The 25502-nt window shown below is 40.2% G+C and overlaps 1 protein-coding gene across 3 annotated transcripts in view; it reads right to left on the reverse strand.

The window, feature by feature from the left end:
- Positions 1–25502, reverse strand: part of PLEKHG4B (pleckstrin homology and RhoGEF domain containing G4B) — an 82581-nt gene that overhangs the window by 22775 nt on the left and 34304 nt on the right. For all 3 annotated transcript variants that reach the window (XM_060781468.2, XM_060781467.2, XM_060781466.2), the window contains exons 7-14: positions 22485–22571; positions 17970–18086; positions 15170–15268; positions 11253–11395; positions 10313–10451; positions 8451–8573; positions 6811–6975; positions 4165–5042 (exon numbers count right to left, since the gene is read on the reverse strand). In XM_060781468.2, coding sequence (XP_060637451.2) covers positions 4165–5042; positions 6811–6975; positions 8451–8573; positions 10313–10451; positions 11253–11395; positions 15170–15268; positions 17970–18086; positions 22485–22571 — 1751 coding nt within the window. The remainder of the gene's footprint in view (positions 1–4164; positions 5043–6810; positions 6976–8450; positions 8574–10312; positions 10452–11252; positions 11396–15169; positions 15269–17969; positions 18087–22484; positions 22572–25502) is intronic.

Raw genomic sequence — 25502 nt, forward strand, 5'->3', positions numbered from 1 at the left:
ATAGGTTGGCATGTCAGAATTTGGATGGGTGAACCATGAAGCAAAGAAAGGTCTAGAATCAACTTTGAAACACTGTATTCAGAACTACTCTTATTGGTCCAGACTGGAACTACCAAGTAAGTTGGGCAACAAGTCTCTCGTGTTGATTAACCTGTTGAGAGTTTTAGTGGAAACTAATGGAGAGATGCTGGTCTTTCCTTCCAAACTAGGTTATAGGAACAAATCCTTGGGAAGAAATATCTGTGGGGGCTCTTGAGGTAGTTAAATCTTGGAAGTGGCAGTTGACTTTGAAGGATGGAGACCTTGCAGTCTTGTTGGAAGAATAAGGAAAGAAGAGCAGGATATGACATCTATGAAAAGAGAATGGTTCTGTGAATGTTGCCTTCTATTTACTGGCTCTTTAAATATATGATCATTTTGGCATGGGGGAAGAATTAGCCCATAACAGCTGTCCACCCCTATAGTAGTGGAATATAGGACCAGGCATTCGGATTGCAGGCTGACAATATGGCAAAAGGACTATGGACATGCTTCTGATTAAGTTGTTGATCATAGAACGTGGACTTGACATGCCAACTAATTCAATTTGTACTATTTTAAATGGTTTTAAATCTAATTTTAATGTTTTAACTTATTATGTAATCATTGTTTATTTGTTATATATGTGGGGCATTTAATTGTTGCTGGCTGTAAGTCGCCCTGAGTCCCCCTTCGGGGGTAGAGAACGTTAAGATCATCTGGGGAGGCCCTGCTCTCGATCCCGCCTGCGCCACAGGTGCGCTTGGCGGGGACGAGAGACAGGGCCTTCTCAGTGGTGGCCCCTCGGCTATGGAATGCCTTGCCAGCAGACATCAGACAGGCACCTTCGTTGCTGGCGTTTCGGAGAATGGTCAAGACCTGGCTTTACGAACAAGCGTTTGGCTAAGCAATGCAACTAACTAAGGAAGACGGTAACTGAACATAGGAACGGCACAATGGCTATGAGAATGGATCTGACTTTAACGGAGGCGTTATATATGTTGTTTGTTGATTTGTCTGTCTGATGTTAATTGTTGTGGAGCGACGTTGTCGTCCCGGTTGTTGTATTGTTGTGTTTTAATTACACTGTAAACCGCATTGAGTCGCCTGTCAAGGGCTGAAATATGCGGTATAAAAGTGAAGCAAATACATAAATAAATAATAGAGAAGGGCGAGGTTGAAACATTTGAAATAAATAAATAAATAAATATCTCAAGAACATGTAATGGGGCCAGTGTTATTGCTCCCCACAGAAAGAAAGGTGGGGTATAAATAAAATAAATAAATAAATAGATACAATTTGGTCATCAACTATCTGGAATCACTGTGTACAGTGAAGTAACTAGAGTTGCTGATTATGACAATTTAAGCTTGTTAAAATAAAAAAATGACATCCATAATTTCAGAAGATTGTCTCAAAACCAGGGGATATCCACTTCACAAATGCATGTGAGTCAGTATAGACCCCAGCTTCACAACCCTTATATGCTGAAGAGGTCTGTGGAGCTGGCAGTGACTGAACAGGAAAGGAACACTGATGGCAATATCTCATGGATGGAAATGTTAGCGTGAAGCTACTGCAGCACACACAATTCGATTGCCATATAGGAAGTTATTAGGAAAGAACGCAGTCCTGTCGCAAAGGTTTTCTACAAAAAATAGATGGTGTAATCATACTTTAGAATTTTGTGTACCACCTCAATCAGTGCATCTGCATTGTAGAGCACAAAAAGACACGAGAAAGGGACACTCAACTGTAACTCACTTATAGGAATATTTACAATATGTGGGACTGTTTAGCTAAGGAGGAAAAAGACAAGTAAGGAGGGCTATGACAATTATGTATAGTATGGAAACAATGTGAAACTTTCTGTCTTGCATATAATGCTTGGTCTAATAAAACATATTTAAGAAGAATAAGACTAAATAAAATTAAGTCTTCAGGCAGAGTGGTATACAAAAAGCAGTGATTACTCTCAAGCTGGACAGATGTAAACAGATTAATTAATGAAACAGAAGTATTTCAAATGTTTCTGATTACATATTATCTTCTTAATTCTGTATTGAATTAAGTTTATCTCTGAATCTTTTCAACATTTTAATGCAGGTACCAACCACATCCTTTCCTTTTGTGTTTGTGAAGCTAAAACACTGACATCCATAACATGGTAACTACTACTCAATTCTTTCTAGTTTCAAACAAATGACTAATAGATACAACACCAGCTCATGGTCTTTTCCAACTCTATTATTCTATGATTTTATGAGATTAACAACCAATCTACATTAACTTTAATATCATCTAATGTTTATAACCATGACTATGACCACCTCAGTCACTACCACCACCTTCTGATAAAAAATAAATTCCCTGACCAGTACAAAAAATAGGAAGAATCTCATTTTTCACAGGCCACAAACTCAGGCTACATCTGCACTGCCATTTAATCCAATGTAGCAGTTGCATTAGTATAATGCAGTGGCTCTCAACCTATAAGTCCCCAGGTGTTTTGGCGTACAATTCCTAGAAATCCTAGCCAGTTTACCAGCTGTCAGTATTTCTGGGAGGTGAAGGCCAAAACATCTGGGGACCCACAGGTTGAGAGCCACTGGTGTAGTGCATTCACACGTTTTGTTTTTGTTTTTGTCGTGTCAGGAGCGACTTGAGAAACTGCAAGTCGCTTCTGCTGTGAGATAATTGGCTGTCTGCAAGGACGTTGCCCAGGGGACGCCCGGATGATTTGATGTTTTTATCATCCACCACTCTGATGGCCGAAAGCGAGGAGGAGCTGAGGAGCCTTCTAATCAAGGTGAAAGAAGAAAGCGCAAAAGCCGGGTTGCAGCTAAACATCAAAAAAACCAAGATTATGGCAACAAGAATGATTGACAACTGGGAAATAGAGGGAGAAAACGTGGAGGCCGTGACAGACTTTGTATTTCTAGGCGCAAAGATGACTGCAGATGCAGACTGTGGCCAGGAAATCAGAAGACGCTTACTTCTTGGGAGGAGAGCAATGTCCAGTCTCGATAAAATAGTAAAGAGTAGAGACATCAGACTGGCAACAAAGATCCGCATAGTCAAAGCCATGGTATTCCCTGTAGTAACCTACGGATGTGAGAGCTGGACCTTAGGGAAGGCTGAGCAAAGGAAGATCGATGCTTTTGAGCTGTGGTGTTGGAGGAAAGTTCTGAGAGTGCCTTGGACTGCGAGAAGATCCAACCAGTCCATCCTCCAGGAAATAAAGCCCGACTGCTCACTGGAGGGAAGGATACTAGAGACAAAGCTGAAGTACTTTGGCCACATCATGAGGAGACAGGAAAGCCTAGAGAAGACAATTATGCTGGGGAAAGTAGAAGGAAAAAGGAAGAGGGGCCGACCAAGGGCAAGATGGATGGATGGCATCCTTGAAGTGACTGGACTGACCTTGAAGGAGCTGGGGGTGGTGACGGCCGACAGGGAGCTCTGGCGTGGGCTGGTCCATGAGGTCACGAAGAGTCGGAGACGACTGAACGAATGAACAACAACAACATCATCCTTGTGGGAGGCTTCTCTCATATCCCCACATGAGGAGCTGGAGTTGATAGAGGGAGCTCATCCGCCTCTCCCGGCACAGGGGTTTAACCCACTGTGCCACCGGGGGCACACAGGCTAATGGACTTTAACCCATAGTAAACCAATTAATATGGATGGAGCCCAAGTTTAAATAAACCTAAACATATCAGAACCTGTGAAATAAAGCCTCATTTTCAGCTTAAATACTTCTTTTGTGCTTCTAACTGATCCAACTTTTGTAGGGAACTACAACTAATGCATATAAATCTTAAAACTTAACAAAGAAATAACAACATCATTTTCAACTTAACTGTTCAAGATGGCTCTACTATGCTGGTCAGTACAGAGTTCAGTATTAAACACAAATAAGCCTTTTGTCTCCTTTCATCCAAGGGTAAATACTACTACTCCTGAAAACACGCAAAAGTTGATCTGCACAGAAATACTGCAATATTAGTCCTAATCAGTCTGGGTAATTAAAAGCAAGACAGTTAATTGACTAAATTATCTAATAACATTACATAGAATACCTTTTCGGCACTTTTCAGACTGTTTGTTTACCAAAATAATTAGATGATTATCATCTTTCTTACCTTCCCCCTCTTTTCTTTTCTTCTTGATCTTCTGTGTGGTAGATTTCTGATGGTAGTACTAAACTATGTTTTTTACTAGTGAAGGGGCTTTTAATATTTGACCGCTGTGTATTTCTCTTCTCTACAGCAGCATTACTAGCAATTTCTAGTCCTCTGATATAAACTCCAGTGTATCCAGGGTGATGCAGTTCGTAGTGCTTGCTCTCATGTCGGGTTAACTCAAAGCTTTGTGTTTTCTTCATAATCTTCTTCAATGGATGTTTTCTGTGGCGAGTCATGAATGTCTGGGTTGGTTCTGAATAGCAGGTTGAAATGTTGTCCAGGTCCTCTGAAATGTGAGTAGTCCTCTGAAACCTACCCAACGGTGGAGTGTGTGTTTGTGGTACAGCAGGTTTCACTGGAAAACAAAGACCTGTGTTTTGAGTCTCTTCCAAACTTAACAAAGATGATGTACTTGCTGGCAGGCTGCCATGCTGAAATGTGCTAGGTGGTGTTCTCTCCCAGAAGTCATCAGCACTTCTAGAAGAAAGGCTAGAATGGCTGTGTTGAACAGATTTGCTGCTCAGAGTATGGTTGCTCATTTGCCCAGTGTCCTGGACAGTAAGGGTGGCTTCTCTTTGAATCACTTTTGAAAGCTCTTCTTCTAACCGGTGTTTCGTTTGCTGACAATTGCGAAATAAGGCATTCCATTGATTTAATTCAAACTCTTTCTTACTAAAAGCAATTAAAACCTCACTGACTTTCTGAAAGTTTTCAGCAGATATTTTTTTAGCTTCTTGATGGTAATCTTCCAAAGACTGAATTGTTGCTTGAGAATATTTTACTTCTGCTGAAAGCTGATTAAGATACTCATTGCAATGAACCATCCACTTGTCAGCCTGGATGTTAAATAAAACAAACAAAAAAATAAACAGTAAAATATACAGAGACCTTAATATCTATTATTTGGGGGGGGGGGGGGGCACATGCATCACCCAATGACTGGTGACAAATTTTATCTCAATTTTTACAAAATACTTAGAACAGATAGAACATCTGAATATCTCAGAGAGTATCATGAACAGAATTCCAAAAGAAAAGTAGGATATCATTGTGTGCAGAAGGCCAAAAAAAAAACAAAAACAAAAACAAAAAAAACCAAAGAAAATATTCTGTAAAATGATTTCTAAAGAGTAGTAAATTAAAATTACTACAAATTTTAAACTCTCATAGTTTTACCCAAAGAATCACAACAATTGTAATTTTGTGAAGGCACAGAAAAGTCTGTTAGGGAACTCTTTGGTTTTGTTGTTACATGCTTTCAAGCCCACTCTGATTTATGGCAATGTTATTGTAAGGTGCTCTTTGCAGGGTTTATTCATAGGAGTCAGACATTTCACTCCCTTAAGCTGAGAGTTTGTGACTTGCCCAAGGTCACCAGAGTAGAGAGAGGACTCAGACCCAGTCTTCTGGAGTCTTTTCCCAATACTCAATAACTACAGCAAACTGACTCTCATAGATAACTCTAGTTGCCCCACTTCCTTTTGGAAAGGACAGTCTTAGGGCCCGTCCAGACAGGACCTTTATTGCAGGAACTCCCGCAATAAAGGAGGGGCTGTCCAGACAATGTTATCTCAGAACTGGCCCAAGAGAATGTGTGGAGGCCCTACACCCCCCCCCCAAAAAAACTCCCAGACCCCTTAGAAAACTAATGAAAACATATGTACCCTCCATTAGAAGCCTCGGCCGGCTCTCCTGGAACGTAGAAATGAAACATCCAGAGAGTGGGGGGAGGGAGGGAGGGAGGAAAATCGCTCTCTTGGCACGTCATTTCTATGCGCCGGAAGAGCCAACCAAGGATTCTAATGGAGGTCACGTAAGTTTTTATTAGTTTTCTAAGGGGTCTGGGGATTTGAGGGGAGGGGGATAGGGCCTCCACACATTCTCTCGGGCTAGTCCCAAGAAAACGTGTGGACGCCCACCTCAGAAAGTGCATGCTTTCTTCATGAGATTTTAGCAAAGAATTCTCCCTTATTAATTTTAATCCTTTCTGGGAATATTGCTGAAACAAGCAATATATTTCTTTAGAGCTTTTATTTGTTTATTTATTTTGTGTCAAAAGCATTGCATAAAATAAATTTAAAACTGATAAAATAAAGGGATCACCCTCAGAAAGGGTGATATTGTGGCCTTTTGGGACCACAGAGGGCTACAAAACTCACATATACTTTTTTGGTCTTTAAAGAAATAAACTCAAATGGCCTCTGTACTGTAAGGGTGATGTAAGAGCAATTATGCCATGGTTTGTGACAACCCAGTTGTCTTGCCTGTACTGAAAAGAACCTATTTCCCCACCTCACCCTCCATGGTGAAATTGCCAGAGGGTAAGGGGTTACTTTTTAGGAATACAATTTTTAAGTGCTTGGAGATCTCAGAAATGGCCTTAATGACAGATTATGACCCATACTCATCTTTGGAGTAGATAGTTCCCAGAATGGTGGACTATCAACCCAAAACTATGGGGAGATTGATTAAAAGTAATAACATATATGAGTCTTTCAGTTTCAGAGCAGAACAATGATGCAGACATCTTGCTGAACATAGTAGAGTGCTGTAATATGATATAATCTGAAACAAATCAGAAGAGAGAAGAAAAACATGTCTTACCTTTTCATAAAATTGATAGAGCTGCATCATTTTCTCCAGCTCATCTCTCTTCTTCTGTGTTTGAATGGTGATGTTATTTAGATACTTATCAAAAGCTTCGCATTCTTCATGAGATTTTAGCAAAGAATTCTCCCTTATTAATTTTAATCCTTTCTGGGAATATTGCTGAAACAAGCAATATATTTCTTTAGAGCTTTTATTTATTTATTTATTTTGTGTCAAAAGCATTGCATAAAATAAATTTAAAACTGATAAAATAAAGGGATCACAAGTTGCTAAATAGTTTTTGACCAAAAATCATAGAATCATAGAATTGGAAGAGACCTCATGGGCCATCCAGTCCAATCCTCTGCCAAGAAGCAGGAATAATGCATTCAAAGCACCCCCGACAGGTGGCCATCCAGCCTCTGTTTAAAAGCCTCCAAAGAAGGAGCCTCTACCACACTCCGGGGCAGAGAGTTCCACTGCTGAACAGCTCTCACAGTCAGAAAGTTCTTCCTAATGTTCAGATAGAATCTCCTTTCTTGTAGTTTGAAATGGGCAACAGTGACTTCTTGCAACGCCCCATGGACCACACCCCCTTCTCATGGCCATGCACTCGTGGCGAGGAGGTGAGAGATAGCCGTTAGGGACAATTTCTTGGGTCTCGCACTCTGCTTTTTCAATTTTTTTCATCCTCACCCCTCCTTTTCTTTAACAAAAGCATTAAGAAAATCCATGGTTAATAACACAGCCCAACCATCATTTTTAGGCCAGTTCCTGGGGTTATTTGGGGTGCTGATTCAGAAAATTGCATTGGATAGACCACATCAGTTCTATATTATTAAATATGGTTTTCTGTAGGCAAGCAGATGGCGACTCCTGGATGGCATCAGAAACTAGAGCTGATGTGATCTATCCAATGAAATTTTCTGAATCAGTGCCCCAAATAACCAAAACCGAATCTAAAGTAGACCAAAAACCGATAATTTTTCTTCTACCTTAAAAAAGACCAATAATAATGGTTAATTAATTTTCCTAGCACAATTTACCCCCCTAAACTTAATTTTCTTAGCCCTCCTCCTGCCACAAACTATTTCTGTGGGAGGGAGCCAAGGTAATAACATTTCTTTGTATTTCAGCACACAACCACAAGTATGACATGCCCTCATTTTGCAGATGTCACCTACTTATTAAAACTTCTATTACATTTGCATAAAATTAACTATTCAGTGACAACCAGCATTGAAGGTCTATCACCATATATATTACAAAACATAAAAAACTGTTTTTTATCTTTCACAGCAAAAGTGCACTTCCTATGCCATTATAACAGTATAGAGCCAGAGATTGCCAAGAGCACTGACAGATTTACTTTCCCATCCTGCATGCTCTGTGTAACTGGTATTCCTCTGTTCTGTGTGCTTTTGTTTGCATTACAATTTTACTTTCTAATATTTTTATTCCACCTAGGTTTACTTAAAGAATACCTCCTAATTTCTTCAAAACTAGAAGGAACATCTATCTTTTGTTGAAGGGTTAGGCCATTTCAGACCCAAGATTTCAGAGTCTAACACAATGCATGGCAGGTGATGTCTAGCATAATTTCACCCCACATGTTAAAAAAATTTCAGAAAGCAAACGAAGAGTTTCCAACTTACCACTACTTTTTCATTAAATACCAGGAATTCCTCCTGCTTCCTTTTCACATATTCACATGAAAGTTGGTCTTGATTCAAAAGCTCATTATATTTTTCTTTCTCATTTTCAAACCAGGTTTTTATCTGTAAATAATGCAAGTCTTTATATTGAGAAGTAATAGCCAATTTGTTGAAATGAACAAAAAGTGAGTACTGTTCTCAGAATTTGTGTGTAAAGAACAACTCTTTACTTCCTAACTATTGACAACAAAATGCTATTACAGCAGTTTAGTTGTGATTGCTTTTCTTCACCCCATTGTTTTCTTCACCTTATCATTTCTGGAGACCCACAAGGTGAAACTCTCATGGGGTTTTCTTGCCAAGATTTCTTAAAAGGAAATTTCCCATTGTCTTTTTCCGATGTGAAGAGAATGTGAATTGCCCAAGGTCATCCAATGGGGTTTCATGGCAGAGAGGGGATTCTGAGGGCCAGACTACATGGTACCTTAAGAATGTAGCACCTTTTAAATTAAATATTACTAACTAGCTGTCCCCTGCCACGTGTTGCTATGGCCCAGTTTGTGTATATGTGTTTTGTGTGTGTATACATGTGTATATGTGTGAGTATATATGTATATATATGTGTGTGTGTGTGTATGTGTATACACACACACACACACACACACAGGTTCGCAGTTTGGGTGTGATCCTGAACTCATCGGTGAGCCTGGAACCCCAGGTTTCGGCGGTGACCAGGGGAGCATTCGCACAGTTAAAACTCGTGCGCCAACTGCGCCCGTACCTTGGGAAGTCTGACTTGGCCACGGTAGTCCACGCTCTGGTTACATCCCGTTTAGACTACTGCAACGCTCTCTACGTGGGGTTGCCTTTGAAGACGGCTCGGAAGCTCCAATTAGTCCAACGGTCGGCAGCCATGATACTAACTGGAGCGGAGCGCAGGGAGCACACAACTCCTCTGCTGCACCAGCTCCACTGGCTGCCGATTTGCTACCAGGCTCAATTCAAAGTGCTGGCGTTGGCCTTTAAAGCCCTAAACGGTTCTGGCCCAACCTACCTATCCGAACGTATCTCGGCCTATCAGCCCACCAGGACCCTAAGATCTTCTGGGGAGGCCTTGCTCTCTATCCCGCCTGCTTCACAGGTGCGGCTGGCGGGGACGAGAGACAGGGCCTTTTCTGTGGTGGCCCCTCGGCTCTGGAACGCCCTTCCCATGGAGGTAAGATCAGCCTCCTCGCTGATGGTATTCCGAAGAAGACTAAAAACTTGGATGTTCAAGCAGGCATTTGGCTAATTCGGTGCAATGAATGTGTTGATTACGGATTGGTAATATGGATGATGCAATTGGACCACGATTTTAGTTAGGAGATGTATTGGATTGTGATTTCGTGTAATATTGTGTATTATGTTTTTTATGGTTTTAATTGTATACTGTGCACTGTATATTTTGTTGTAAACCGCGTTGAGTCGCCAATTAGGCTGAGAAACGGCAGTATACAAGGACAGTAAATAAATAAATATGTGTGGTTTTGTGTATGTGTTGTAATGCATTTTAATTTTTTGGCCTTTTAAGTTCCTTCTGCTGTGTTTTTCATGTGATGGTCACTCATTGGCCTGATAGGTGTATTGTGTCCAAATTTGGTGTGAATTCATCCAGTGGTTTTTGAGTTATGTTAATCCCACAAACGAACATTACATTCTTATTTATATAGATGGAAAATCCAGAATGGTTGCAGTCACATCTTGTTTATGGGGCAAGCTAGATAGCACTCCAGGGAATGTGTAGCATCTTGTTTTTAAAACTGTAAAAATACTTCTATTCACTCTTCAGGAGTAACACACAGGCATGCATTAGTAGAACTGACCTCATCAAAGCCTTCTTCAAAGTTTCTCATTGCCAAGAGGTTCTCTAGTTGTTGAAAGCGTTTATTAGATAACAAAACCAGTCTATGAACTTCCTCATCTACTTGATTATATAGCTTTGTAACCACTTCCATGGCATCTCTATTGAGGGGGGAAAGTAAGCATTCATCAAAGTAAGTATTCATCAAACAATAATTAAGCAACTTTTTGATAGAATTATCACAACTCCACTGGGCACCATGCTGCGCTCTTTTGCTATCTTTCATCAGCTTTTGATATTATTAACCATAGTATTTTTCTGTACTGGCTCAGTGGGTTGAAAGGTATTTCAGTGCTTCTGGTCCTGTCTATAGGGCAGATTCCAGGGAGTGGCATTAAGACACTTCTCAGACCATTGATAGTTATGCTATGGAGGTCTGGAGACTAACATTTTGTCTCCTTTAGTGTTTAACACCTGGTCATCAAGCAATTTTAAGACAAAGTATCATCAGTGTAACACTGCTGCCTTTTCCAGCTTCAGCTGATTCATGACCTGCAGTCATTCCTGTACTGGGATAGTCTGGCTTCTGTGGTACGAAACTAGAAACACCGGTTGAGCTACTTTAATACACTCTATGTAGACTGCTTATCAAGCGTATGATGTCAGCAATGGATAGGAACCTCTGCTCTGACACTAACCTAGCATCTTATAACAGCAATAGAACAATGGATGGAGACCGCGCAACTTACAACCGTTGGTTGTATGGGGCCTGAGGCCAAAAGATATGCACCTCAGCTCTTAGTCAATATGGGGTTGTTTAGAAATAACAATAACAACATGTAAAATATTCACCATTTCCATCAGTCAATAGCTTGATTATTTGAGAACCAGTAAAATATTTTTTGTTAAAAATATACTTGGTATTAGCAAGCTGTAATTCACAAGACAATGAAGAAACCTACCGATAATCTTCTGTATTACAGAATTCCTCCTTCCTAAGCCTTGCAAGCATTGTTCCACCTTCAAGTCTTAAGGTCACCAACAGTTCGTCTTCCAGAACAAGTCTCATCATTGTTTGGTGTTTGTCCATTAAATCCTTCACCTCCTGCACAAAATAAATATTCCCACTTTTAAAAAAATATAATCTTTATTGAACAATTTTCTTTTAAAATACAAGGTAATAAAATAAAAATAACATAAGAAAAAAGAAAGAGGGAGTAGAGATAGAAAGAAGGAAAGAAGGAAAAGAGAAAGAAAAGGAGAAAGAGAGAGAGAGAGAGAGAAAGGGAAAAAAAGAACCGGAGAAAAATAAAGAAATAGAAATAGAGATAAGTAGTTAAAAACCAGGAAAAAGATGATATACATCTCCTTTATTGACTTCCTGAGTATCTTCCAAGTGATTTTCCCTTTTCCTTTCTTTCAACTTATCTTTTCTTCCCTCTTATTTTCTCTTCCTTTTATATTATTGTATTTCCATTCTTCTGTTTCAAATAATTTGTCACTTTTGTCCAGTTTCTCTTATTTCCACTTTTATGCTGTTAGTTTATTTATGGTATTGCACCACCTGACATCCGCAGGGAAGTAGCAGCCAATAGTGAAAGGACCAACGCAGAGGCATCTCCAGCTCATCCCGTTTGGGTATCAGTCAGCACGTCAATGACTTAAATCTAGAAATAGTTTTCTAAGATCTACAGAGACACTCGCTAGAACACCTCAGCAAGCGAGAGTCCAAAAGTGGCAGGCTCAAACCCAGAACCTCAACCAATGACTGATACCAAATGAGAGACTCCCCCCTGGGCACACAGAAAACTGGGCAACTTGGAAGGCGCTGAACAGACTGCGCTCTGGCACCACAAGATGCAGAGCCAACCTTAAGAAATGGGGCTACAAAGTGGAATCCACGACATGCGAGTGTGGAGAGGAGCAAATCACAGACCACCTGCTGCAATGCAACCTGAACCCTGCCACATGCACAATGGAGGACCTCCTTGCAGCAACACCAGAAGCACTCCAAGTGGCCAGCTATTGGTCAAAGGACATTTAATCAACTACCAAACTCACAATTTTTGTATTTTGTCTGTTTGTTTGCTTTGTTTCTGTTAGAAATGTAATATAATTGACTGGTTCCCCTGACACGACAAATAAATATTTATGAGAATGTGTTTAAATGTGTAGCACTCTCTTTTCCAGTCACTGTAAGGCTCATACCATAATCTACAATAGTTAATGATTATATGAATAGGCCTTCACTGATCTACAAACATAGATATGAAAGATATTTCTACAAGATGAAAGTATTCTAGCAGAAAGAACTAGATGTGGTTTCTTAAATTAAAATGATGCATGGGTGCAAATACATATGATATATGCTGAACTCCTGAACTAGAATAAAAGGGGACAGGATAAATATAACTGTCAAAAAAGGCAAGTAATGCTATCTGTTGAATTCAAAGGTGAATATCTATGATCCAGAATGGCATTATTCCAATAGAGTTACCACAGAAGAGAGCCAAAAGAAGTATGGAAGTGCAAACCCTCATTTTGGGCATTGGATAAGCAGAAGTAAACTAAATATATCAAATACACATTGTATAGCCATTATAATGAAGAGTGAGAATTTTGTCTAACAGCCAAGGCAACAATTATTTCATCTTGTCACACAGCAACATATTTGGACCAATAAAGAAACAAACATTCAAAGAGGATTTTTTAGGTACACAGTCGTGTGCGTTTTGTAGTGCAAAACGTTAGTGAAATACAAGGGCTAGGTTGTTATAACTAATAATATGTCCAAATGTAAGGCACTCATCTTGCATGCCAAGAAGTGAACATACTGGGGGGGGGGGGGGGGGATGCGAATGATCTTTAAGTGCTCAAAGAACTGAATACCAGAGAAAAGTGCAAAGTACTCCAGAACAAACTAGGGTGACAGAAGGAGAAAAAACACCCTCATACAGAAATGGCTATATGTTTGTCTGCAAGACAGGTATCCCCTACTCCACATTAGTGTGAGATGTCAGAACTCCGTTTTCAGGGCCTGAATTATGGTGCCAGAAATCAGGGCCACTGACATTAAACAACTCTCTGCCCCGGAGTGTGGTGGAGGCTCCTTCTTTGGAAGCTTTTAAACAGAGGCTGGATGGCCATCTGTCAGGGGTGATTTGAATGCTATAATCCTGTTTCTTGGCAGGGGGTTGGACTGGATGGCCCATGAGGTCTCTTCCAACTCTTTGATTCTATGATTCTATGATAAGGTACCTGCAACGTCTGACCCTGAAAGGAAACGGCTGATGGATTTGGCGGGTGGATTTCGCGGGGTTTTCTCTTGGCGGGAATTGTATCTTTGAATGTAGGGGAGGGTATATAAGGGAGTGCTAACCACCGCCTGGCACTCTCGGCTTTTCGTGTGTCAATGATTCCTGTAGTAAAGTTCCCAGTGATACCAGAAGTGTCCTGTGTCTTCATTTGGGAGCAGACGCAGTGAGCTGACAGTGAGATACCTGGCATTCTAAGATAGGAAAATATTAAAAGCTTTTCTGGGGATTGGGGGGGGGGGGGGGGGGGAGAAGTTCACTTTCCTCAGTAAATTCCCCTCTTTTATTATATTATGGGCTGATTTCCATTACACACGATTATAGATTAATATATATTATAACAGTACTTGGGTTGAACAATTCATTTTATTACTAACAAATTATAGGCCTTTGACTCAAGTTACAAGAAAAAAGGACCCATCTAAGTATTAGTAAGAGCATCCTGGTGGTAAGAGCTATTTAACAGTGAAGCAATCGTGATTGACTCTCTTTAAACAGAGGTTGAATGGTGATCTCTCAGGAGTGCTTTACATGTTCAAAAGACTGGATTAGAAGGTTCCTTCCAACTCCGTGATTGTATGATTCTATATAACTGGATGCTCAAAAATGTCAGGATGAATCTGCAAGCACACATCATGCTTACAAAATAAAATGCTATCACAAACTGTAGAGGAAAAATACACGAGATGAAGAAAAAAAACTGGGTATAAATCATTTGTCTATATTACACAAGAAAATACAGTAAGTTCCAACACAGCAGTGGCAGAAGGTGTAGTTGAAACCAATTACTTTACTATATTAATTTTCATAGAATTCCCCAAAATTGCTATTTGAGGGGAGAGAACTTGGAATCCCCGGAGGCGCAATGGGTTAAACCCTTGTGCTTTAGGACTGCTGACCAAAATGTCAGCAGTTCAAATCCAGGGAGCTCCTGTCTGTCAGCTCCAGCTCCCCATCTGGGGACATGAGAGAAGCCTCCTACAGGATGGTAAAACATCCAGGCGTCCCCTGGGCAACGTCCTTGCAGACCACCAATTTTCTCACACGAGAAGCAACTTGCAGTTTCACAGGTTGCTCCTGACATGAAAAAAAGCGGGAGGAAACTTCAAAACGGCAACTTCCAAAGGGAGAGACTCCTTTTGCCTTCTGTGATATCAATTTTTATGAGTTTCAGTGAATAAATGAAGGAGTGGGGAAAGAAAAAAAAAGCTCTGCAGAGGATGAGTTACATTTGATTGGCCAATAACAGGTTCTATACATAGATAAAAGAGAAGAGACTTTACATAGCCATGGTGAGGGATGCAAGAAGATCACTTATGCAGAGGCCAGAGTAGAATTTGGCAATAGTTGAGAACTGGGGCACAACAAATGGACTGAGGGGTATACATTGAATGTTTGCAGTGTTGTGTTGTGATCCGCCCTGAGTCCCCTTCGGGGTGAGATGGGCGGAATATAAATGCTGTAAATAAATAAATACATAAAATATACTGAATTGCAAATGTTATGTTGCCAGAGAGAATGTTAACCAGCAAGTTCAAAATCCACCAAACAAGACCAATACTTACTTGTGAAGTAGTTGGTATCCGAGAACTATTGAGAGAACATGCCGACTGCTGTAAAAAAACAATAGCCTCTTTGCAGTTCGTAATAAATGGTTCAAGTTTCTGCAAATATAAACATAACAACTGATTAACATATTAAAAGGAAAAACTGTTTTCGATAGTTAACACAGCTGTGCTTATTACAATGCATTCAAGTGCATGAAACTGCAGTTAACTATTTTACTAAGAAACAGAAATTATACGTCAGATGTTTCATTGTCGATTCCTTTTTCAAACTACTTTAGTGATATTGTACAATAGTATTCTAATTTTATGTTTGAGTATTGCCGCGGATCATTGTGATTCCAGCAGTGCTCATGCGAGGTTGTAGCCCCACACCATCACAGCTTTTCCCCTTATGGAAAGACAAGGGGCCACTTGTAGACCGCTTCCGCCAATTCTGTGGTGTCAAGGTGTTTGTAGCAGTTCAGCCATAGCGCCAACCTGGAAGTACTTTTCTGGGGTGTGATGGGAGCCATTCCATAGCTGAAGTAAAAAAAACAACCATTGCCGAAGCCAAATTTTGACTCATGTGAAGAGGTCAATAGACCATAACATGGTAGTCATAACAATAATAACAACAACAACAATAATAACAATAATAATAATAATCTTTATTTATACCTCGCCACCATCTCCCCAATGGGGACTCGGGGTGGCTTACATGAGGCCAAGCCCAAACAACAAATTACAACAGAGTAAAATCGAAAGGGCAAACTGAAAACGCAAACAATAAACAACATCATAATTACATAAAACATGTGAATACATAACAGTATAAAATTACTATAAGCATATAGTCATATAAGAACAATCCAGGCCTCCCTCCCTCTCTCTCTCACACACACAAACACACTAAAAATTATACTCTTGAAGTCATTGTTAAGATAAACAGCTTTTAAAAATGAGTATGCCGTGGTGGGGGTTTTTTTGTAATAACTTGGCAAAAGCTAATGATTTCAGTATAAGAAGACAGAACACTACATACATAATCTAACTCCAAAACCAGATTATACAATGTGACCCATTTAAGGTGGAATCAGGTGTCAAACAGGGATGTGTTATTGCCCCAACTTTATTCTCCATCTTCATTGCTATGATACTTCACCTTGTTGATGGGAAGCTTCCCACTGGAGTGGAAATCATCTATCGGACAGATGGCAAGCTGTTTAACCTCAGCAGACTGAAAGCCAAAACCAAGGTTACAACAACATCTGTTATAGAACTCCAGTATGCTGATGACAATGTCGTCTGTGCGTATTCAGAAGAAGATCTACAAGCCACTCTAAACACCTTCACAGAAGCATACGAGAAGCTCGGCCTGTCATTGAACATCGAGAAAACTAAAGTGCTGTTCCAGCAGTCACCAGCCAACCCCTTTCCAATGCCAGAGATACAGCTTAATGGTGTAACATTACCTTGGCTAAATGGCAGCCACCTCTCCACCAAAGTCAACATCGACACCGAAATACAATACCGCCTGAGCTCTGTGAGTACAGCATTTTTCCAAATGAAGCAGAGAGAGTTTGAGGACAGGGACATCCGTAGGGATACCAAGGTGCTTGTTTATAAAGCTATTGTCCTCTCAACCCTGCTATATGCCTGCGAAACGTGGTCTACAGACGTCACATGCAACTCCTGGATAGATTCCATCAGCGTTGCCTCCGGAAAATCCTGCAAATCTCTTGGGAAGACAGGCGGACAAGGCAGCGTGCTGGAAGAAGCAAAGATCACCAGCATTGAAACGATGGTCCTCCGCCATCAACTCCGCTGGACCGGCCACACTGTCCAGATGCCCAACCACCGTATCCGAAAGCAGTTGCTCTACTCCGATCTCAAGAATGGAAAACAGAATGTTGGTGGACAGGAAAAGAGATTTAAAGATGGGCTCAAAGCCAACCTTAAAATCTCTGGCATAGACACTGAGAACTGGGAAGCCCTGGCCCTTGAGCGCTCCAGCTGGAGGTCAGCTGTGACCAGCAGTGCTGTAGAATTTGAAGAGGCATGAATGGTGGGCGAAAGAGAGAAACATGCCAAGAGGAAGGCACGTCAAGCCAACCCCAACCGAGACCGCCTTCCACCTGGAAACCAATGCCCTCACTGCTGGAGAAGATGCAGATCAAGAATAGGGCTCCACAGTCACCTACGGACCCACCAGAATACTGCTCCTGGAAGACTATCCTACTCAGCCAACAAGGGATCGCCTAAGTAAGTAAGTAAGTAAGTAAGTAACACACTCATGGTGCTGATTTTGGCCCAAACCATTCCTGGCATGCAGCCCCTAAGAGATTTCCGCAAAGGAAATATAGCCCTCAACATAAATAAAGCCTTATAATATGATATCCAGTTGTGGCTTGTACTCATCAGTTTAGAATGCTTGTGCTTTGAAACATACTACCAGAACAATATGTTTAAGATTTAGAGCACCTAGCCTTCGTTTTCCAACTTCACAGTGCAGCCATATCTGGAGATGGAAGAATACTAATAATTGTGACTAATTAACACCAGAAGCAACTTGCAGTTTCTCAAGTCGCTTCTGACATGGAAAAAATGCTAGTACTGTGTGAAGTCCTCCTCAAGATTAATTCATCCCAGTCCACCATCACTTCTGAATTGACTCAAGAGCTTTCACTCAGATTACACTGCCTCTAGTAAATAATATTTGTTCCAACCTTTCATGATCAACTACATGTTAGCCAAAAAAAATTAAAAAATTGTTTTAAATACTCAAAAGTAATTCAAGGAGTTCCAAACCTTAACTCACCCTTCGGAAACATATCCAGTCATTATGATTATAAGGAAAGGTTCCATCAAACTCTGCTGTCAGTTGGGTGCAGTCAATGAACCTATGCAATGCCTTCAGAGACGTGAGAACTTCACACTGTGAAACAAAGTTAACATATAAATGCTATTTGCAGTCATCAGAGTTTTAGTGAACTTTGCATTGTGTCAAACAATAAAAATCCAAGTACAAAACAGTTTGCATGATTTCTTAATTTTTTTTATCTCAGAACAACAGTCTCCATCCTAGAGCAGAATGCTCTGGAGAGGTTTCTCATAGCTAGATATACAATCTCTAGTAGCTAGAGTTACAAGGCCCTGCTCTCATTTTGCAAAGGTCAAATAAAATAGGCTGTCAACATAATTGCTTCTGACAGCTCTCTCACGTAGGCTGCAGCCAAAGTGGCTGCATGGTTTTCTGCAGATCTCTAGATGATGAGGCAGCCTTAATGTTGGTTGACAGCACCTTTGTCATGTGGCTTATGGGAAAAAATGGTTGCTTACCTGTAACTCTGGTTCTTCAAGAAATTATCTGCAAGCTCAAAGCAGGGTGGGATGGTTGTGTGAATTAAACTCATGGCCACTCGAAGAACCACAGTTACAAGTAAGCAACTTGTTTTTATTCTTCATGGCCTCATGGGTGACTGACTAGCTTATTTATATAGAGAAGGGTAGCTATTGACTTAAACAAACAATATAAATGAAAGTTTTTCCAAAGCTCACTCCATGTTGGCACAGGCGGAAGGAGATCTTGGAAGAATGAGATTAGCATGTCATTTGAAAAGGGGAGAAAGCAAACCATGAGGAAGAGAATGGAGAGTGAGAATTTGCTCCAACTACTGCCAAATGTACTGTGAGAGAGGATTTATTGAGACCCTTGTGAGCCAAGTGGATCAGGCATTCCAATATTTGTTGCATCCCCAGAAAAGGAGTCATTCAATGAACGAAAGTAATACCTTCCATACATTTTTTAGAAGAGATTCAACAGCTGGATACACAGTTTGAGTTTATAAAACAACTATCTAGATTACTTTAAATTGTGAGTTTTATAACTTTTGAATTGATTGTTTTAAATATGTATATTCTTTTATCTGGTTATGTATTTTAAATGGTGGTCTGTGGTTTTAGCGAGTATTTATCTGCTGTATTTTAATCTGTTGTTCCTTGCCTCTCTCAATAGGTCACCATCATTGTAAGAGTATTTTTGGCAACTTCCATGATGGTCAGCAGAAAGTGATGGGGGTCACAGGTAGATAAGCCAAGTCGTCAGAGGCAGTGTCTCCAGATCTTTATATCTGTCTTGATCCCAATTTTGTGGCAGCAAATCCAACCTCTCCAGAAGATGAAGACATTAGAAGTGGATGATTGAGAAGACTAAGTCTAAAAGCATTTAGGACTGAGCGTGAAGCTCAGGAGGAGGTCTCAACCCGTTTCTTCTTTTTCAAAGAGGCTGACCTTCTCTCATAAGCTGGATTTGTGAGGAAAACATCAAGGTTCCTTTGAACATGGCAAAGAAAGGGTGTCCAATACCTCCTTATCAGAAAAGGCTGTCACAAATTGGACTTTTTCATTAGATGAAGTGAAGGCTTTCTGAACCTTATTGATCACATATATTCTATAATGTCTGCTGGGAGAAGAGAAATCTCAGCAGGTTTCACAATCCTGGAGATCTGGTCATGGGAGGAATCAGAGGCAAAAGAACAAGAACAGAATTAAACTTGAATCATGAAAGCTGTAGTTTTACAAGGTCTTTAGCCTTGTCTACCAAATAGTGCTGGTGCTTCACCAAACTACAACCTCCATGATTCTACAGGACTGAGCCATAGCAATACTGCATTAATTCTACAATGCAGCTGCACCCTTCATTTGGTTCCACAAACTCAGAAGAAGTGGCAGTGGTGAGAGCGTGACAAGCAAGAAAACAAGATGACTTGACTACCTTTTCTCTTTAAAGGAATTGTAGTTCTTTTTTTTAGTAAGTATCTTCATTGTGTCTTTTCCAAATGAGATAGAATTCAAAAAGCCAAAAGAAGAAGAGAAGTAGAAAAGAGGGAAAAAATAAAAATATTTTGTGTGTATATATGTGTGTGTGTGTGTGTGTGTGTGTATGTATGTCCACACACGCCTATTCCTGTGTGCACCTATATATCCACACACACAGACCTAGACACATTCATATATGAATGAGTGTGTGTGCACAGATGAAGTGAGACATTAAACCAAAATGAGAAAGTAAAATAAAAATGAGAAAGTGAAATAAACATTCCATGAATTGTAGCTCTTAAAGAAAATCAGCTGTATGAAGCAGTATTACTTTTGTGCTCCCTTAAATTTTGTGGATTTTATCATCACACCAGCACTGCACTGGAAACGTCACATCATTTGTAGTTCCCATTTTTGACCAGTCTATAACTATTTTTTGTTATTAAAGATTTTTCAAACTTTGGAGATTGTTTGAGGGGAGGGATAAAGTGAACTGTGTCATTTGTTATTGGCTCAGGCATTTCTTAATATAATTTTCAGGTCTAAAATCCCATAAAAATATTGGGAGAAGTCATAGGTTTTAGAAGAGTGACAGGGAAATTTGAGTACCAGAAAAGGAAAAGTAACATTGTGGTTTCACATGCAGACTGTTGGTTATTTTCCCTAGCCTGCCACCTTAAGGCAGAAAGAGACACAAGTTCTCTTTCGATCTTTCTTTTGACTTGTTCATATGCCTCTTGCATTACATTAGTCCTGCGTTTAAGTGGTCTTATCAGTTTATGACTCTATTGTACTTTTTTTTTTTACTGCTGAACAAACTGGGTCTTTGGACCATAACTTTATTAAGTTTGATTGATTGGACTTCTGTGTACAGCTAGCAACATCCTTGGAGAATTCCATATATTTCTTGGTTTCCAGAATGTAGCACAGGTCACTTTGGGATAATTGTTATGGAACCCAGACAACCAAGAAGCAAATGATAAACTCTGTTATGAAATAAGAGGAATTTATCCAGGATGCAAACAGGTTGATATAGATTTTTTCCCTTATAAATTGTATAAAAAGACAACAAAAGCAACCTCCAATCCTTCATATTCATTTCTATACAAAATTGAACAAGAGTCGCATTTTAAAAAGTGAAAACATGTCAAAATTCTAAAAATCAATTTAGGACAAAGTTGGTTTATACACATAAATTTTAAAACAAAGACTATGGAAATCCAAAGTGATTGTTAAGTAGCTACCTAAAGTAGTTGAAAGATGATGTCTAAAGCCCTAGTACAGGGGTCCTCAAACATCCTGGGGCTTGATGGTACCAGGGTAGTAAGAGAATGTGGTACTGAGCATGCAGAGCTGTCCCACAGAGGTAGTGTCTTGGCTGTAATTTGTTTTATAATGGGACCAAATCTAAGAATATACTAGGCCAGGGGTCCTCAAACTTTTTAAATAGGGGCCAGTCCACTGTCCCTCGGACCGTTGGAGGGTCAGACTATATATATATATATATATATATATATATAACTACAATTAAATTCCTATGCACACTGCACATATCTCATTTTGCTACTTTTGCTAAATAATAACAACAACAATAATAATAATAATAATAATAATAATAATAATAATAATAATAATCTTTATTTATACCCCACCACCATCTCCCTAATGGGGACTTGGAGCGGCTTACATGAGACCAAGCCAACCAACAAATTACAATACAATGAGATACATATTACAATAAAATAAACAACATAACATTAAAGTATAAAACATATAAGCATATAAACAATAAACACAAAAAAACAGTAAACCAAACATAATGACAATGAGCAGGCCGCATGTACATAAAATGATTTAAAAACTCAGGGTGAGATAAAGGGCAGAACTATTTGTAAGGGAGAACTCATAGAGAGACAGGGAAATAAACAGACATTCGTACAAGCGGGGGGGGGGGGGGGAGGGGTGTACTCCTAGGGCAAGAATGTTGTGGGAGCAATAGCATACGATTATGTGACTACTCTCGAAAAGTGCAACGGCAGAGCCAGGTCTTGATATTCTTTTTTTCCCCCCTAAAGGGCCCTTCCAAACAGCCATATAAAACAGAATATATTGTGGATTATCTACCTTGATATTCTGGTCCCTGCTGCTTTCACTGACCGTTGAGAGAGAACAAGTAGCTGTTCTCAGATCAGTCAGGGAAATGAGGGTGTACTCTCAAGTGGAGTACACCTACCTTTTCTTTCCTTCTGGATCTTCATGGCCTGAACTGGCTCTCCTTTTCTTCTCTTCCCTACTAATAAACAGGAGCACCACCTCCTGAGGCTTGACAGCTGCCGAGTGGTGGGAAGTGCATAAAGACAAGAAAATAGTCCTCTGCTTCCTATCAAAAAGGGGTTAATATACATGTAAGTCACTAAGAGGATGCTTGCCTATGTTTGGCAGCTCTATGATCAAGAACAGGTATTTGCACTTCCTAATAGACAAGAGAGTTTATGAAAAGATTGGCTTTTCTTACCTGAAAGAGAACATCTTTCTCAAGCCTAAAAGCAGACTCCTTATCAGTCAATATCAGAGTACTGTGAATGGAATTAGGGACTGCACTCTAAAAGAAAGCAAAACAATTCTGATGAAACACGGGATGTAAACCGAGACACGTGTGTGTTCAACATTCATTTGCAGGCAAAGACAATGCAATTTAATTTTTTGGTGAAGAATTTTATTAATAAAAACAACAGACAGTAATAGAGAGGATGCTCAAAATGAGAAGATAGCCAGCTTGAACAATGCAATGTATGTTGGGTAGGCTTTGGATGGCTAGGAGTGGGTTGGAGTCAGAGGCAGTCAAACTTTAAATTGGCTATTCCTAAGATTTGCAGTTTCTGATATTTTAGATAAAGCCCTTAGGACCTCCCCAGAGAAGGCTCTTTCTTCTGATCCAAAGGACTTGGAAGCACAGATTGAAAAAGTCATTTTGGGGGAGAAAGGAGGTAGGGTTGCACCTTCTAGTATGGCCGAGAAAGTGTGTGTGCTGGGATAGGGGAAAGTGGAGGTGTGAATAAGGGCACAAGTCAAGATCCAGTCCAATTCTACTTAGTAAGTTGTTACAGCAGTTGCAACTGTTTATTTTCAGCACTTTCTGATGCTTTTGATCCAGAAAATAAAAAAAGCGGGTAGGTCTCATTTAAGACTCAGGGCTTTGAAATATAGAACTCTGTGGTGGCTGGTGTAGGTCCTAATAGTAGAAGTCTCAAAAGACAAAGAGCTAGGGAGCAGCTGATATACACTTACACACACACACACACACATACATACATACACAAGCCTAGCTGAAAAAAGTGTACTGCCCTGGTGCTGAACACAAATCAGGAAGGAAATTGCAATTCCTGAGATTTCAGATAAAGCCCTTAGATTCCTGAGATTTCAGAAAATCAGATTTCAGATAACCGCTATGAGTCCCCCTCGGGGTGAGAAAAGCAGTATACAAATACTGTAAATAAATAATAATAAATATAAAGGCTTTTTCTTCTTTCTGACTCAAAGGACTTGGAAGGGCTTTCAAGCACAGTGTAAAAAAAAATGTCTTTGGAGACTGCAATTGCCAAAATTATCTCACTAGAATGGCCAATAAGCTTGCCACCTGGATCTTAATCCTTAAACTCAGTTGTGTGTTAGGCTCTATCAGGTATAATCAAAACAGTGCTGAAAATCTCACCCTTTCCTACAGCAGGATATTAATTTTTACTTTATGCTAGAAATCTATTCACATTAACTGAAGAATAAACTGCTGGCAGAATGCACATTTGTCCGAGTGGGGTGACTGTGGGTTGTGTTGATAATCTACACACCAGTAATTCCCTGTACCAACTCCCAAATTGTTCCAACGGCTTCACATGTGTTGGAGCAAATCTTGGGGTTACAGGGAAGAGGGGGTATCAGCAAAATGATATTTTCTTGGTTAACTGATAAAAACTTGATTCAATCTTCTGTTGGAGAAACACTACTAGGTGCAATGCATTTAATAAGATTTAAAGCTGAGTAAGCAGGCCTATACCTCTTATGATTTTGAATAACAATACAAAGTCCTGATTGTGAAAGATGTGGATCCAGAATAAGTAATTACCGTCATTGACAGACCTACCATGAATACTCTACCCTTAGAAGACAATCATACTCAGCCAGGATAATCATGATGGTATTATGATAATTCTGAATAACAATACAAAGTGAAATTCTGAAGAAGTCCTGAACTCTGAATAGATCATGTCCCGAATTTGTATAATGTTAGGATATGTTCTACCCTTGAGGCAATTTTTCTGTTGACACCATCACTGCCATCCTCATTGTCAGTATCACCATCCATGGAGAGCCTCCAGCCCATCAGGTTCTGTTCCCTGACCCCTCTGCCCAAGTAAAATGTCTTATCTCTAGTCAGCTGATATCCGAGAAGTAACTTAGCTTTGGATAGGGAAATGAAGGCGTTATCTCTAATCTGGGCACAGAAGAGATTTATTTATTTATCGTGTCAGGAGCAGACCAATCAGTTGTATTGCATTTTTTTAACAAACAAACAAACAAAACACAAAGTTTGCAAGCTTGGTAGTTGATTAAATGTCCTTTGACCAGTATCTGGCCACTTGGAGTGCCTCTGGTGTTGCCGCAAGAAGGTCCTCCATCGTGCATGTGGCAGGGCTCAGGTTGCATTGCAGCAGGTGGTCAGTGGTTTGTTCTTCTCCGCACTCGCATGTCGTGGATTCCACTTTGTAGCCCCATTTCTTAAGATTGGCTCTGCATCTCGTGGTGCCAGAGCGCAGTCTGTTCAGCGCCTTCCAAGTCGCCCAGTCTTCTGTGTGCCTAGGGGGGAGTCTCTCATTTGGTATCAGCCATTGATCAATGTTCCGGGTTTGAGCCTGCCACTTTTGGACTCTCACTTGCTGAGGTGTTCCAGCGAGTGTCTCTGTAGATCTTAGAAAACTACTTCTTGATTTAAGTCGCTGACGTGCTGGCTGATATCCAAAAAGGGGATGAGCTGGAGATGTCACTGCCTTGGTCCTTTCACTATTGGTTGCTACTTCCCGGTGGATGTCAGGTGGTCAAACAGTGTAATTTCTCCAGTGGTGTAGGGCACAGACACCCCGTGATAATGTGGCATGTTTCATTAAGAGCCACATCTACTGTTTTAGCGTGGTGAGATGTGTTCCACACTGGGCATGCATACTCTGCAGCAGAGTAGCATAGCGCAAGGGCAGATGTCTTCACTGTATCTGGTTGTGATCCACAGGTAAATAAGTACTGCGAAGAAAGGCAACATGTTTTGCGTTTAGTCCATAGACTCTTTGGAGCTCATTTGTTCTGCATTGCTTGATGGTCTAAGCTTTGCCTGTGTGCATGTGAGAAACCCTGTAAGAGAAGGAGAACATGGAATGTGTGTGAAGGTGCTCCGTTTGTGTGTATTTGTATATTCCTGTGAGTATGGGTGTGCACGTGAATTGTGTGTGCATGTATGCACACACAGGCAGAAGGTGTACATGTCAAT

This window comes from Anolis sagrei, chromosome 6 (assembly GCF_037176765.1).
Source record: "Anolis sagrei isolate rAnoSag1 chromosome 6, rAnoSag1.mat, whole genome shotgun sequence".
NCBI classification, from domain to species: Eukaryota; Metazoa; Chordata; class Lepidosauria; order Squamata; family Dactyloidae; genus Anolis; species Anolis sagrei.